Here is an 18,400-nt window from a genome sequence, read left to right as displayed (position 1 = left end):
TAGTTCCATTATGCAGCTTCCATGGTGATATGTGGAGATATAGTTCCATTATGCAGCTTCCATGGTGATATGTGGTGATATAGTTCCATTATACAGCTTCCATGGTGATATGTGGAGATATAGTTCCATTATTACAGCTTCCATGGTGATATGTGGAGATATAGTTCCATTATACAGCTTCCATGGTGATATGTGGAGATATAGTTCCATTATTACAGCTTCCATGGTGATATGTGGAGATATAGTTCCATTATACAGCTTCCATGGTGATATGTGGAGATATAGTTACATTATACAGCTTCCATGGTGATATAGTTCCATTATACAGCTTCCATGGTGATATGTGGAGATATAGTTACATTATACAGCTTCCATGGTGATATATGGAGATATAGTTCCATTATACAGCTTCCATGGTGATATGTGGTGATATAGTTCCATTATACAGCTTCCATGGCAATATGTGGAGATATAGTTCCATTATACAGCTTCCATGGTGATATGTGGAGATATAGTTACATTATACAGCTTCCATGGTGATATAGTTCCATTATACAGCTTCCATGGTGATATGTGGAGATATAGTTCCATTATACAGCTTCCATGGTGATATATGGTGATATAGTTCCATTATTACAGCTTCCATGGTGATATGTGGAGATAGAGTTCCATTATACAGCTTCCATGGTGATATAGTTCCATTATGCAGCTTCCATGGTGATATTTGGTGATATAGTTCCATTATACAGCTTCCATGGTGATATTTGGTGATATAGTTCCATTATATAGCTTCCATGGTGATATAGTTCCATTATACAGCTTCCATGGTGATATGTGGTGATATAGTTCCATTATACAGCTTCCATGGTGATATGTGGAGATAGAGTTCCATTATACAGCTTCCATGGTGATATGTGGTGATATAGTTCCATTATACAGCTTCCATGGTGATATGTGGAGACATAGTTCCATTATACAGCTTCCATGGTGATATGTGGTGATATAGTTCCATTATACAGCTTCCATGGTGATATATGGTGATATAGTTCCATTATACAGCTTCCATGGTGATATGTGGAGATATAGTTCCATTATACAGCTTCCATGGTGATATGTGGAGATATAGTTCCATTATACAGCTTCCATGGTGATACATGGTGATATAGTTCCATTATACAGCTTCCATGGTGATATATGGTGATATAGTTCCATTATACAGATTCCATGATGATATGTGGAGATATAGTTCCATTATACAGCTTCCATGGTGATATGTGGAGACATTGTCTCTCATTAAGTGTGTAGTGAGGTGTCTCTATGATAAATGTCTAGGTGTGTAGTGTCTACTTTATAAATGTCTAGGTGTGTAGTGTCTACTTTATAAATGTCTAAGTGTATATTGTCTACATTATACATGTCTAGGTGTGTAGTGTCTACATTATACATGTCTAGGTGTGTAGTGTCTACATTATACATGTCTAGGTGTGTAGTGTCTACATTATAAATGTCTAAGTGTGTAGTGTCTACATTATACATGTCTAGGTGTGTAGTGTCTACATTGTACATGTCTAGGTGTGTAGTGTCTACATTATAAATGTCTAGATGTGTAGTGTCTACATTTTAAATGTCTAAGTTTGTAGTGTCTACATTATAAATGTCTAGGTGTGTATTGTCTACATTATAAATGTCTACGTGTGTAGTGTCTACATTATAAATGTTTAGGTGTGTAGTGTCTACATTATACATGTCTAGGTGTGTATTGTCTACATTATAAATGTTTAGGTGTGTATTGTCTGATTTTATACATGTCTAGGTGTGTATTGTCTACATTATAAATGTTTAGGTGTGTAGTGTCTACATTATAAATGTCTAGGTGTGTATTGTCTATGACAAATGTCTAAGTGTGTAGTGGTCTGTAGCTAGTCTTGGTCTGTAGCTAGTCTTGTTCTGTCTACATGGTGACTATCTACATAATGCTTCTCTCTCTCCGGGTTCATACCAGTACAATACATTAGAATATGGAATATGACAAAGTTTTGCTTGGTGATTTATAAATGCAGGATGCTGTATTGACCTGTGGTTGGACACGATCCAGATTTGGTCTCCACTGGGTTGAAGCTGTGACTGAGGCCGGAACTGGGACTGGGAGTTGGGACTGAGGTTGGGACTGGGGTTAGGACTGAGGTTAGGGCTGGGGTTGGGACTGACGTTAGGGCTGGGGTTGGGACTGAGGTTAGGACTGGGGTTGGGACTGAGCTTAGGGCTGGGGTTGGGACTGACGTTAGGGCTGGGGTTGGGACTGACGTTAGGGCTGGGGTTGGGACTGAGGTTAGGACTGGGGTTGGGACTGAGGTTAGGACTGGGGTTGGGACTGAGGTTAGGGCTGGGGTTGGGACTGAGGTTAGGGCTGGGGTTGGGACTGAGGTTAGGGCTGGGGTTGGGACTGAGGTTAGGGCTGGGGTTGGGACTGAGGTTAGGGCTGGGGTTGGGACTGGGGTTAGGGCTGGGGTTGGGACTGAGGTTAGGACTGGGGTTGGGACTGAGCTTAGGGCTGGGGTTGGGACTGACGTTAGGGCTGGGGTTGGGACTGACGTTAGGGCTGGGGTTGGGACTGAGGTTAGGACTGGGGTTGGGACTGACGTTAGGGCTGGGGTTGGGACTGGGGTTGGGACTGAGGTTAGGGCTGGGGTTGGGACTGGGGTTGGGACTGGGGTTGGGACTGGGGTTGGGGCTGGGGTTGGGACTGAGCTTAGGGCTGGGGTTGGGACTGACGTTAGGGCTGGGGTTGGGACTGGGGTTGGGACTGAGGTTAGGGCTGGGGTTGGGACTGGGGTTGGGACTGGGGTTGGGGCTGGGGTTGGGACTGAGGTTAGGGCTGGGGTTGGGACTGGGGTTAGGGCTGGGGTTGGGACTGGGGTTGGGGCTGGGGTTAGGGCTGGGGTTGGGACTGGGGTTGGGACTGAGGTTAGGGCTGGGGTTGGGACTGGGGTTGGGACTGAGGTTAGGGCTGGGGTTGGGACTGGGGTTGGGACTGAGGTTAGGGCTGGGGTTGGGACTGAGGTTAGGGCTGGGGTTGGGACTGAGGTTAGGGCTGGGGTTGGGACTGAGGTTAGGGCTGGGGTTGGGACTGAGGTTAGAGCTGGGGTTGGGACTGAGGTTAGGGCTGGGGTTGGGACTGAGGTTGGGGCTGGGGTTGGGACTGAGGTTGGGGCTGGGGTTGGGACTGAGGTTAGGGCTGGGGTTGGGACTGGGGTTGGGACTGAGTATGGGGCTGGGGTTGGGACTGAGGTTAGGGCTGGGGTTGGGACTGAGGTTAGGACTGAGGTTGGGGCTGAGGTTAGGGCTGGGGTTGGGACTGAGGTTAGGACTGAGGTTGGGGCTGAGGTTAGGGCTGGGGTTGGGGCTGGGGTTGGGACTGAGGTTGGGGCTGGGGTTGGGACTGAGGTTGGGGCTGGGGTTGGGACTGAGGTTAGGGCTGGGGTTGGGACTGAGGTTAGGACTGGGGTTGGGACTGAGGTTAGGACTGGGGTTGGGACTGAGGTTAGGACTGAGGTTAGGGCTGGGGTTGGGACTGAGGTTAGGACTGAGGTTGGGGCTGAGGTTAGGGCTGGGGTTGGGACTGAGGTTAGGGCTGGGGTTGGGACTGAGGTTAGGGCTGGGGTTGGGACTGAGGTTAGGGCTGGGGTTGGGACTGAGGTTACGGCTGGGGTTGGGACTGAGGTTAGGACTGAGGTTGGGGCTGAGGTTAGGGCTGGGGTTGGGGCTGGGGTTGGGACTGAGGTTGGGGCTGGGGTTGGGGCTGGGGTTAGGGCTGGTGTTGGGACTGAGGTTAGGGCTGGGGTTGGGACTGAGGTTAGGACTGAGGTTGGGGCTGAGGTTAGGGCTGGGGTTGGGGCTGGGGTTGGGACTGAGGTTGGGGCTGGGGTTGGGACTGAGGTTGGGGCTGGGGTTGGGACTGAGGTTGGGGCTGGGGTTGGGACTGAGGTTGGGGCTGGGGTTGGGACTGAGGTTAGAGCTGGGGTTGGGACTGAGGTTAGGGCTGAGGTTAGAAAAGATACCTACTGTATTAATGGGTTCCCTTTATACCTGGTGAAAAGATACCTACTGTATTAATGGGTTCCCTTTATACCTGGTGAAAAGATACCTACTGTATTAATGGGTTCCCTTTATACCTGGTGAAAAGATACCTACTGTATTAATGGGTTCCCGACATAATCTATATGAAAGAACAAAAGCTAATTTAATTGAAAGATACATTGGTAAAATGATGTTAATTGCAGTGACTAAAGTCTGTATCCAATCAGTGAGTAGACTAGTTAATTCAGATTAACAGAGTGGTCTGTATCCTATCAGTGAGTAGACTAGTTAATTCAGATAAACAGAGTGGTCTGTATCCTATCAGTGAGTAGACTAGTTAATTCAGATTAACAGAGTGGTCTGTATCCTATCAGTGAGTAGACTAGCTAATTCAGATTAACAGAGTGGTCTGTATCCTATCAGTGAGTAGACTAGCTAATTCACATAAACAGAGTGGTCTGTATCCTATCAGTGAGTAGACTAGCTAATTCACATAAACAGAGTGGTCTGTATCCTATCAGTGAGTAGACTAGCTAATTCAGATTAACAGGGGGGCTCTTTTTCTCCTTTTAACATTACAAGTCAGAATAGAAAGTGACAACACATGAACTATTTAACTGAGCAACATAGTCCCCTTCTGTTTCTTCATATGTCTCTTTCTTGTTCAACATCTCACCTCCTGGAGTCTGAGACCTCATGGGAATCTGTGGGAGACAAGAGGAATTTATGACGATGTAGCATAGACACGCTATCTACACAACTCTCTCTTCATCAGGATTTATACCATTTAGTTTAGCTAGTTATGTTATCCACTGCTCACTAATAATAATACCACTAATACTAATAGTACTAATAATAACAATACTAATACTACTAATTCTACTAATACTACTACTACTAATAACACCACTAATACTACTAATTCTACTAACACCACTAATACTACTAACACCACTAATACTACTAATACTACTAATACGAATACTACTAATTCTACTAACACCACTAATACTACTAATACCACTAATACTAATAGTACTACTAATAAGAATACTAATACTACTAATACTACTAATACCACTAATACTGCTACTACTAATAGCAATACTAATACTACTACTACTACTAATAACAATACTAATACTACTAATACAACTAATACTAATACTACTAATACTACTAATACCACTAATACTAATACTACTAATAACAATACTAATACTACTAATACTACTAACACCACTAATACCACTAATACTAATACTACCAATACTAATAATAATACCACTACTACCAATAACAATACTAATACTACTAATACCACTAATACCACTAATACTAATACTACTAATACCACTAATACCACTAATACTAATACTACTAATAACAATACTAGTACTACTAATAACAATACTAATACTACTGATACTACTAATACTAATACTACTAATAACAATACTAATACTACTAATAACAATACTAATACTACTAATACTAATAATAATACCACTAATACTAATAATACCACTACTACTAATACTAATACTACTAATACCACTAATACTAATACTACTAATAACAATACTGATACCAATACTACTAATAACAATACTAATACCACTAATACTAATACTACTAATAACAATACTAATACTACCAATACCACTAATACTACTACTACTAATAACAATACTAATACTACTACTACTACTAACACCACTAATACCACTAATACTAATACTACTAATAACAATACTAATACTACCAATACTAATAATAATACCACTACTACCAATAACAATACTAATACTACTAATGCCACTAATACCACTAATACTAATACTACTAATACCACTAATACCACTAATACTAATACTACTAATAACAATACTAGTACTACTAATAACAATACTAATACTACTGATACTACTAATACTAATACTACTAATAACAATACTAATACTACTAATAACAATACTAATACTACTAATACTAATAATAATACCACTAATACTAATAATACCACTACTACTAATACTAATACTACTAATACCACTAATACTAATACTACTAATAACAATACTGATACCAATACTACTAATAACAGCACTAATACCACTTAATACTAATACTACTAATAACAATACTAATACTACTAATACTACCAATAGCAATACTAATACTACTAATACTACTAATACCACTAATACTAATTCTACTAATGACAATACTAATACTACTAATACTACTAATACCACTAATACTAATACTACTAATAACAATACTAATACTACTAATTCTACTAACACCACCAATTCTACTAACACCACTAATAATACTAATACTACTAATACTAATACTACTAATAACAATACTAATACGACTACTAATACTAATAATAATACCACTAATACTAATAGTACTACTAATAACAATACTAACACCACCAATACTACTAATACCACTAATACTAATACTACTAATACTAATACTACTAATAACGATACTAATACTACTAATACCACTAATACTAATACTACTAATAACAATACTAATAACAATACCAATACTAATACTACTAATACTACTAATACTACTAATAACAATACAAATACTACTAATACCACTAATACTAATACTACTAATACCACTAATACTAATACTGCTACTACTGCTAATAACAATACCAATACCACTAATACCACTAATACTACTAATAACAATACTAATACTACCAATACTAATAATAATACCACTACTACCAATAACAATACTAATACTACTAATACCACTAATACCACTAATACTAATACTACTAATACAACTAATACTACTAATAACAATACTAGTACTACTAATAACAATACTAATACTACTGATACTACTAATACTAATACTACTAATAACACTACTAATACTACTAATAACAATACTAATACTACTAATACTAATAATAATACCACTAATACTAATAATACCACTACTACTAATACTAATACTACTAATACCACTAATACTAATACTACTAATAACAATACTGATACCAATACTACTAATAACAATACTAATACCACTAATACTAATACTACTAATAACAATACTAATACTACCAATACCACTAATACCACTAATACTAATACTACTAATAACAATACTAATACTACTAATACTACTAATAACAATACTAATACTACTAATACTACCAATAGCAATACTAATACTACTAATACTACTAATACCACTAATACTAATACTACTAATGACAATACTAATACTACTAATACTACGAATACCACTAATACTAATACTACTAATAACAATACTAATACTACTAATTCTACTAACACCACCGATTCTACTAACACCACTAATAATACTAATACTACAAATACTAATACTACTAATAACAATACTAATACTACTACTAATACTAATAATAATACCACTAATACTAATAGTACTACTAATAACAATACTAACACCGCCAATACTACTAATACCACTAATACTAATACTACTAATACTAATACTACTAATACCAATACTAATACTACTAATACCACTAATACTAATACTACTAATACCAATACTAATAACAATACCAATACTACTAATACTAATACTAATACTACTAATACTACTAATAACAATACTAATACTACTAATACCACTAATACTAATACTACTAATACCACTAATACTAATACTGCTACTACTGCTAATAACAATACCAATACCACTAATACTAATACTACTACTACTACTACTAATAACAATACCAATACTACTAATAACAATAATAATACACTAATACCACTACTACTAATGCTAATAATACTGCTAATGTGAATAATGCTAATACTGCTAGTACTAATACTACTACTACCAATAATAACACTAATACCAATAATACTAATACTGATAATGCTACTACTGATAATACTACTACTAATAGTACTAATAATAATACCAATGCCAATAATAGTAATACTATCAATACTAATAACACTAATGAAACTAATACTACAAATGGTATTAATACCGCTAATAATACTAATGCTGATACGACTAATACTACTAATATCAATGACAATAATACCACTACTACTACTAATACTAATACTATGAATACTACTAATAACATCAATAATACTAATACCACCACTACTAATACAAATAATACTAATACGAATACAAATATGTGTACTAATACTACTAGTAATACCGCTAATACTAATAATACAAATACGTATACTAATACTACTAGTAATACTACTAATACTACTAATACTAATACTGCTAATGCTACTAATACCACGGATACTAATAATACTGGTGACGATAATACTAATACTGCCACTACTAATAATGCTAGTACTACTAATACTAATACTATGATTACTAGTACTACTAATACTACGAATACTAATTCTGCTATTACTCATACTGCTAATGCAACTAATACTCATTATAATAATACCCATACTAATAATACTGATACGACTCATTTTAGTACTACTAATACTGATGCTGATACTAATAGTAATACTAATACTACAACTACAAATACTGCTAATGTTAATACCAATACTTATACTACTAATTATACAAATACTACTATGAATACTGATACTATTACAAACAAATACTACTACTACTGCTAATGCTAATACCACTAATACTAATAATTCTAGTGCTAATAATACTAATACTACTACCACTAGTACTACCAATATCAATAATACCACTACTACTAATACTACGAATACCAATAATATTAATACTACTAATACTTATAATACTACTACTACCAATACCAATACTACTACTACTACTACTACTAATACTACTACTGCTAATACTACTAATACCGATAATACTATTACTACTGATACTAATACCACCAATATCAATAATACCACTACGACTAATACTAATACTGATAATACTAATAATACCACTACGACTAATACTAATACTGCTAATACTAATAATACCACTACTACTAATACCACTACTACTAATACTAATAATACCACTACTACTAATACTACTAATACTAATAATACCACTACTACTAATACTAATAATACTAATAATACCACTACTACTAATACCACTACTACTAATACTAATAATACCACTACTACTAATACTAATAATACCACTACTACTAATACTAATAATACCACTACTACTAATACTAATAATACCACTACTACTAATACTGATAATACCACTACTACTAATACTAATAATACCACTACTACTAATACTAATAATACTAATAATACCACTACTACTAATACCACTACTACTAATACTAATAATACCACTACTACTAATATTAATAATACCACTACTACTAATACCACTACTACTAATACTAATAATACCACTACTACTAATACCACTACTACTAATACCACTAATACTAATAATACCACTACTACTAATACTAATACTGCTAATACTAATAATACCACTACTACTAATACTAATACTGATAATACTAATAATACCACTACTACTAATACTAATAATACCACTACTGCTAATACTAATGCTGCTAATACTAATAATACCACTACTGCTAATACTAATACTGCTAATACTAATAATACCACTACTAATAATACCAATACTGCTAATACTAATAATACCACTACTGCTAATACTAATACTGCTAATACTAATAATACCACTATGACTAATACTAATAATACCACTACTAATAATAGTAATAATACCACTACTAATAATACCAATACTGCTAATACTAATAATACCACTACTGCTAATACCAATACTGCTAATACTAATAATACCACTACTGCTAATACTAATAATACCACTACTAATAATACCAATACTGCTAATACTAATAATACCACTACTAATAATACCAATACTGCTAATACTAATAATACCACTACGACTAATACAACTAATACTAAAAATACCACTACCAATAATACTACATCAAATCAAATCAAATTGTATTTGTCACATACACATGGTTAGCAGATGTTAATGCGAGTGTAGCGAAATGCTTGTACTTCTAATTCCGACAATGCAGTAATAACCAACAAGTAATCTAACTAACAATTCCTAAACTACTACTTCCGAAAAAACACAGTGTAAGCTTCGCGTTCCTAGGAAACTGTGTAATACTACTACTTCTCATACTAATAATACAACTATTACCAATACTAATACTACTAATGCTAATAGTACTACTACTTCTAATACCAATACTACTAATACTAATAATGATACTGCTACTACTAATACTAATAATATGAATAATACGAATACTAATACTACTACTTCTACTAATGCGAATACTACTAATACCAATACTAATAATACAAGTACCTGTGAAACTAATACTGATAGTAATGCTACTAATACTGCTGCTAATACTAACACTACTGGTGCTGATAATACTAAAAATGCTAATTCCAATACTAATACTGCTAATAATACTAATAATGCTAATTCCAATACTAATACTGCTAATAATACTAATACTGCTAATTCCAATACTAATACTGCTAATAATACTAATAATGCTAATTCCAATACTAATACTGCTAATAATACTAATAATGCTAATTCCAATACTAATAATGCTAATAATACTAATAATGCTAATAATACTAATAATGCTAATTCCAATACTAATACTGCTAATAATACTAATATTGCTAATTCCAATACTAATACTGCTAATAATACTAATAATGCTAATTCCAATACTAATACTGCTAATAATACTAATAATGCTAATTCCAATACTAATAATGCTAATAATACTAATAATGCTAATTCCAATACTAATAATGCTAATAATACTAATGATGCTAATTCCAATACTAATAATGCTAATTCCAATACTAATACTGCTAATAATACTAATAATGCTAATTCCAATACTAATAATGCTAATAATACTAATAATGCTAATTCTAATACTAATAATGCTAATAATACTAATAATGCTAATTCCAATACTAATAATGCTAATAATACTAATGGTGACGCTACTAATGCTGATACTAATAATACTAGTAGAAACACTACTACTACTGCAAGTATGAATGCTAATAATACTAGTATTAATAAAACCAATGCATACTAATACTTATAATACTACTAATACTAATAACATTACTTGCTAACACTGATAGTTAGCTACCAGCGATTAAAGGGGGTTAGCTAGTTATCACAGCTTTTGCTAACACGATAGTTAGCTACCAGAGATTAAAGGGGGTTAGCTAGTTATCACAGCTTTTGCTAACACGATAGTTAACTACCAGAGATTAAAGGGGGTTAGCTAGTTATCACAGCTTTTGCTAACACGATAGTTAGCTACCAGAGATTAAAGGGGGTTAGCTAGTTATCACAGCTTTTGCTAACACGATAGTTAGCTACCAGAGATTAAAGGGGGTTAGCTAGTTATCACAGCTTTTGCTAACACGATAGTTAGCTACCAGAGATTAAAGGGGTTAGCTAGTTATCACAGCTTTTGCTAACACGATAGTTAGCTACCAGAGATTAAAGGGGGTTAGCTAGTTATCACAGCTTTTGCTAACACGGTAGTTAGCTACCAGAGATTAAAGGGGGTTAGCTAGTTATCACAGCTTTTGCTAACACGATAGTTAGCTACCAGAGATTAAAGGGGGTTAGCTAGTTATCACAGCTTTTGCTAACACGATAGTTAGCTACCACAGATTAAAGGGGGTTAGCTAGTTATCACAGTTTTTGCTAACACGATAGTTAGCTACCAGAGATTAAAGGGGGTTAGCTAGTTATCACAGTTTTTGCTAACACGATAGTTAGCTACCAGAGATTAAAGGGGGTTAGCTAGTTATCACAGTTTTTGCTAACACGGTAGTTAGCTACCAGAGATTAAAGGGGGTTAGCTAGTTATCACAGCTTTTGCTAACACGGTAGTTAGCTACCAGAGATTAAAGGGGTTTAGCTAGTTATCACAGCTTTTGCTAACACGGTAGTTAGCTACCAGAGATTAAAGGGGGTTAGCTAGTTATCACAGCTTTTGCTAACACGGTAGTTAGCTACCAGAGATTAAAGGGGGTTAGCTAGTTATCACAGCTTTTGCTAACACGATAGTTAGCTACCAGAGATTAAAGGGGGTTAGCTAGTTATCACAGCTTTTGCTAACACGGTAGTTAGCTACCAGAGATTAAAGGGGGTTAGCTAGTTATCACAGCTTTTGCTAACACGATAGTTAGCTACCAGAGATTAAAGGGGGTTAGCTAGTTATCACAGCTTTTGCTAACACGATAGTTAGCTACCAGAGATTAAAGGGGGTTAGCTAGTTATCACAGCTTTTGCTAACACGATAGTTAGCTACCAGAGATTAAAGGGGGTTAGCTAGTTATCACAGCTTTTGCTAACATGATAGTTAGCTACCACAGATTAAAGGGGGTTAGCTAGTTATCACAGCTTTTGCTAACACGATAGTTCGTTAGTCTTAATAACGTCATTACAAATCCTTCATAAAGCCTTTATAAACACCTTGGTGTGAAGTGTCATCTCCATAAGAGAGCAGTTGTTCTGCCTCAGCACCTGTGTCCTGGTACCTTAGTGTATAACAGCTGCTGCACAGCTCTCTGGAGCTCTGAGAACGTAGTAGGACACTGTGTGTGTGTGTGTGTGTGTGTGTGTGTGTGTGTGTGTGTGTGTGTGTGTGTGTGTTTCTGAAACAGAGACTCTCTCTCTCTGTTGATCTCTCTCTGTTGGTCTCTCTCTCTGTTTCTCTCTCTCTGTTGCTCTCTCCAATTATCCACTCTCTCCCTGTCTCTTCTGCTGTAGTATTTGGCAGTGTGAGCAGTGACCATCCAAGCAGCAAATTCATTGATGTTCTTCCAACCGATAGGCAACCTGCTCGTAACCGCTAGGCTATCTGCTCGTAACTGCTAGGCTACCTTCTCTTAACTGCTAGGCTACCTGCTCTGAACCGCTAGGCTACCTTCTTTTAACCACTAGGTTACCTGCTCTTAACCGCTAGGCTACCTGCTCTGAACCGCTAGGCTACCTTCTATGTGTGGGTCCCATAGTGACTGTGGGGATCTGCTGTGTGGGGGTCCCATAGTGACTGTGACTGTGAGTATCTGCTGTGTGGGGGTCCCATAGTGACTGTGAGGATCTGCTGTGTGGGGGTCCCATAGTGACTGTGAGGATCTGCTGTGTGGGGGTCCCATAGTGACTGTGGGGATCTGCTGTGTGGGGGTCCCATAGTGACTGTGGGGATCTGCTGTGTGGGGGTCCCATAGTGACTGTGACTGTGGGGATCTGCTGTGTGGGGGTCCCATAGTGACTGTGTGGATCTGCTGTGTGGGGGTCCCATAGTGACTGTGAGGATCTGCTGTGTGGGGGTCCCATAGTGACTGTGAGGATCTGCTGTGTGGGGGTCCCATAGTGACTGTGGGGATCTGCTGTGTGGGGGTCCCATAATGACTGTGAGGATCTGATGTGTGGGGGTCCCATAGTGACTGTGGGGATCTGCTGTGTGGGGGTCCCATAGTGACTGTGAGGATCTGCTGTGTGGGGGTCCCATAGTGACTGTGAGGATCTGCTGTGTGGGGGTCCCATAGTGACTGTGAGGATCTGCTATGTGGGGGTCCCATAGTGACTGTGGGGATCTGCTATGTGGGGGTCCCATAGTGACTGTGGGGATCTGCTGTGTGGGGGTCCCATAGTGACTGTGAGGATCTGCTGTGTGTGGGTCCCATAGTGACTGTGAGGATCTGCTGTGTGGGGGTCCCATAGTGACTGTGAGGATCTGCTGTGTGGGGGTCCCATAGTGACTGTGAGGATCTGCTGTGTGGGGGTCCCATAGTGACTGTGACTGTGAGGATCTGCTGTGTGGGGGTCCCATAGTGACTGTGGGGATCTGCTGTGTGGGGGTCCCATAGTGACTGTGGGGATCTGCTGTGTGGGGGTCCCATAGTGACTGTGAGGATCTGCTGTGTGGGGGTCCCATAGTGACTGTGGGGATCTGCTGTGTGGGGGTCCCATAGTGACTGTGGGGATCTGCTGTGTGGGGGTCCCATAGTGACTGTGGGGATCTGCTGTGTGGGGGTCCCATAGTGACTGTGGGGATCTGCTGTGTGGGGGTCCCATAGTGACTGTGGGGATCTGCTGTGTGGGGGTCCCATAGTGACTGTGGGGATCTGCTGTGTGGGGGTCCCATAGTGACTGTGGGGATCTGCTGTGTGGGGGTCCCATAGTGACTGTGGGGATCTGTTGTGTGGGGGTCCCATAGTGACTGTGGGGATCTGCTGTGTGGGGGTCCCATAGTGACTGGGAGTATCTGTTGTGTGGGGGTCCCATAGTGACTGTGAGGATCTGCTGTGTGGGGGTCCCATAGTGACTGTGAGGATCTGCTGTGTGGGGGTCCCATAGTGACTGTGGGGATCTGCTGTGTGGGGGTCCCATAGTGACTGTGGGGATCTGCTGTGTGGGGGTCCCATAGTGACTGTGAGGATCTGCTGTGTGGGGGTCCCATAGTGACTGTGGGGATCTGTTGTGTGGGGGTCCCATAGTGACTGTGAGGATCTGCTGTGTGGGGGTCCCATAGTGACTGTGGGGATCTGCTGTGTGGGGGTCCCATAGTGACTGTGGGGATCTGTTGTGTGGGGGTCCCATAGTGACTGTGGGGATCTGCTGTGTGGGGGTCCCATAGTGACTGTGGGGATCTGCTGTGTGGGGGTCCCATAGTGACTGTGACTGTGGGGATCTGCTGTGTGGGGGTCCCATAGTGACTGTGAGGATCTGCTGTGTGGGGGTCCCATAGTGACTGTGGGGATCTGCTGTGTGGGGGTCCCATAGTGACTGTGAGGATCTGCTGTGTGGGGGTCCCATAGTGACTGTGACTGTGGGGATCTGTTGTGTGGGGGTCCCATAGTGACTGTGAGGATCTGCTGTGTGGGGGTCCCATAGTGACTGTGACTGTGGGGATCTGCTGTGTGTGGGTCCCATAGTGACTGTGGGGATCTGCTGTGTGGGGGTCCCATAGTGACTGTGGGGATCTGCTGTGTGGGGGTCCCATAGTGACTGTGACTGTGGGATCTGCTGTGTGTGGGTCCCATAGTGACTGTGGGGATCTGCTGTGTGGGGGTCCCATAGTGACTGTGGGGATCTGCTGTGTGGGGGTCCCATAGTGACTGTGAGGATCTGCAGTGTGGGGGTCCCATAGTGACTGTGGGGATCTGCTGTGTGGGGTCCCATAGTGACTGTGGGGATCTGCTGTGTGGGGGTCCCATAGTGACTGTGAGGATCTGCTGTGTGGGGGTCCCATAGTGACTGTGACTGTGGGGATCTGTTGTGTGGGGGTCCCATAGTGACTGTGGGGATCTGCTGTGTGGGGGTCCCATAGTGACTGTGGAGATCTGCTGTGTGGGGGTCCCATAGTGACTGTGGGGATCTGCTGTGTGGGGGTCCCATAGTGACTGTGGGGATCTGCTGTGTGTGGGTCCCATAGTGACTGTGAGGATCTGCTGTGTGGGGGTCCCATAGTGACTGTGGGGATCTGCTGTGTGGGGGTCCCATAGTGACTGGGAGGATCTGCTGTGTGGGGGTCCCATAGTGACTGGGAGGATCTGCTGTGTGGGGGTCCCATAGTGACTGTGAGGATCTGCTGTGTGGGGGTCCCATAGTGACTGTGGGGATCTGCTGTGTGGGGGTCCCATAGTGACTGTGGGGATCTGTTGTGTGGGGGTCCCATAGTGACTGTGGGGATCTGCTGTGTGGGGGTCCCATAGTGACTGTGGGGATCTGCTCTGTGTGGGGGTCCCATAGTGACTGTGGGGATCTGCTGTGTGGGGGTCCCATAGTGACTGTGGGGATCTGCTGTGTGGGGGTCCCATAGTGACTGTGTGGATCTGCTGTGTGGGGGTCCCATAGTGACTGTGTGGATCTGCTGTGTGGGGGTCCCATAGTGACTGGGAGGATCTGCTGTGTGGGGGTCCCATAGTGACTGGGAGTATCTGCTGTGTGGGGGTCCCATAGTGACTGGGAGTATCTGTTGTGTGGGGGTCCCATAGTGACTGTGGGGATCTGCTGTGTGGGGGTCCCATAGTGACTGTGGGGATCTGCTGTGTGGGGGTCCCATAGTGACTGGGGGGATCTGCTGTGTGGGGGTCCCATAGTGACTGGGAGTATCTGCTGTGTGGGGGTCCCATAGTGACTGTGAGGATCTGTTGTGTGGGGGTCCCATAGTGACTGGGAGGATCTGCTGTGTGGGGGTCCCATAGTGACTGTGAGGATCTGCTGTGTGGGGGTCCCATAGTGACTGTGACTGTGAGGATCTGCTGTGTGGGGGTCCCATAGTGACTGTGGGGATCTGCTGTGTGGGGGTCCCATAGTGACTGTGAGGATCTGCTGTGTGGGGGTCCCATAGTGACTGTGGGGATTGGCTGTGTGGGGGTCCCATAGTGACTGTGACTGTGGGGATCTGCTGTGTGGGGGTCCCATAGTGACTGGGAGGATCTGCTGTGTGGGGGTCCCATAGTGACTGTGGGGATCTGCTGTGTGGGGGTCCCATAGTGACTGGGAGGATCTGCTGTGTGGGGGTCCCATAGTGACTGTGGGGATCTGCTGTGTGGGGGTCCCATAGTGACTGGGAGGATCTGCTGTGTGGGGGTCCCATAGTGACTGTGGGGATCTGCTGTGTGGGGGTCCCATAGTGACTGTGGGGATCTGCTGTGTGGGGGTCCCATAGTGACTGTGAGGATCTGCTGTGTGGGGGTCCCATAGTGACTGTGGGGATCTGCTATGTGGGGGTCCCATAGTGACTGTGAGGATCTGCTGTGTGGGGGTCCCATAGTGACTGTGGGGATCTGCTGTGTGGGGGTCCCATAGTGACTGGGAGGATCTGCTGTGTGGGGGTCCCATAGTGACTGTGGGGATCTGCTGTGTGGGGGTCCCATAGTGACTGTGAGGATCTGCTGTGTGGGGGTCCCATAGTGACTGTGGGGATCTGCTGTGTGGGGGTCCCATAGTGACTGGGAGGATCTGCTGTGTGGGGGTCCCATAGTGACTGTGGGGATCTGCTGTGTGGGGGTCCCATAGTGACTGGGAGGATCTGCTGTGTGGGGGTCCCATAGTGACTGTGACTGTGGGGATCTGCTGTGTGGGGGTCCCATAGTGACTGTGGGGATCTGCTGTGTGGGGGTCCCATAGTGACTGTGAGGATCTGCTGTGTGGGGGTCCCATAGTGACTGTGGGGATCTGCTGTGTGGGGGTCCCATAGTGACTGTGACTGTGGGGATCTGCTGTGTGGGGGTCCCATAGTGACTGTGGGGATCTGCTGTGTGGGGGTCCCATAGTGACTGGGAGGATCTGCTGTGTGGGGGTCCCATAGTGACTGTGAGGATCTGCTGTGTGGGGGTCCCATAGTGACTGTGAGGATCTGCTGTGTGGGGGTCCCATAGTGACTGTGGGGATCTGCTGTGTGGGGGTCCCATAGTGACTGTGGGGATCTGCTGTGTGGGGGTCCCATAGTGACTGTGACTGTGGGGATCTGCTGTGTGGGGGTCCCATAGTGACTGTGGGGATCTGCTGTGTGGGGGTCCCATAGTGACTGTTACTGTGAGGATCTGCTGTGTGGGGGTCCCATAGTGACTGTGGGGATCTGCTGTGTGGGGGTCCCATAGTGACTGTGGGGATCTGCTGTGTGGGGGTCCCATAGTGATTGTGGGGATCTGCGGTGTGGGGGGGCCCCATAGTGACTGTGGGGATTGGCTGTGTGGGGGTCCCATAGTGACTGTGACTGTGAGGATCTGCTGTGTGGGGGTCCCATAGTGACTGTGGGGATCTGCTGTGTGGGGGGTCCCATAGTGACTGTGGGGATCTGCTGTGTGGGGGTCATAGGGTTTCAACAGACCTCAGGTCTTTGCTCTCCAGTTTCTCAACACAAAATATAAATATCCAGAGTTGTATAACAGAAGTGGCAGTGAGGGTGTTCTGGGGAGAGGAGGAGATGGCAAGAGGGCGTTTCCTCTCCTCTCCTTTCCTCTCCGTTCATTTCCTCTTCTCTCGTCTCCTCTCCGCTCATTTCCTCTTCTCTCGTCTCCTCTCCGCTCATTTCCTCTTCTCTCGTCTCCTCTCCGTTCATTTCCTCTTCTCTCGTCTCCGTTCATTTCCTCTTCTCTCCTTTCCTCTCCGTTCATTTCCTCTTCTCTCGTCTCCTCTCCGTTCATTTCCTCTTCTCTCGTCTCCTCTCCGTTCATTTCCTCTTCTCTCGTCTCCTCTCCACTCATTTCCTCTTCTCTCGTCTCCTCTCCGCTCATTT

At 42.1% G+C, this 18,400-nt stretch overlaps 1 protein-coding gene across 1 annotated transcript in view; it reads right to left on the bottom strand.

Moving 5' to 3' along the window:
- LOC135553892 (putative uncharacterized protein DDB_G0290521) overlaps positions 1 to 17,832 on the bottom strand; it is a 111,486-nt gene extending 93,654 nt beyond the window's left edge. The window contains exons 1-3 of the mRNA XM_064985818.1: positions 17,697 to 17,832; positions 4,754 to 4,781; positions 3,702 to 3,943 (exon numbers count right to left, since the gene is read on the bottom strand). Of these exons, the coding sequence (XP_064841890.1) occupies positions 3,702 to 3,943; positions 4,754 to 4,781; positions 17,697 to 17,832 (406 nt within the window). The remainder of the gene's footprint in view (positions 1 to 3,701; positions 3,944 to 4,753; positions 4,782 to 17,696) is intronic.
- Between the last annotated feature and the right edge of the window lie 568 nt (positions 17,833 to 18,400).

The sequence above is a fragment of the Oncorhynchus masou genome, chromosome 14 (genome assembly GCF_036934945.1).
Source record: "Oncorhynchus masou masou isolate Uvic2021 chromosome 14, UVic_Omas_1.1, whole genome shotgun sequence".
NCBI classification, from domain to species: Eukaryota; Metazoa; Chordata; class Actinopteri; order Salmoniformes; family Salmonidae; genus Oncorhynchus; species Oncorhynchus masou.
Note: the sequence above shows the minus strand (reverse complement) of the source record. Positions and strands in the feature narration are given on the sequence as shown.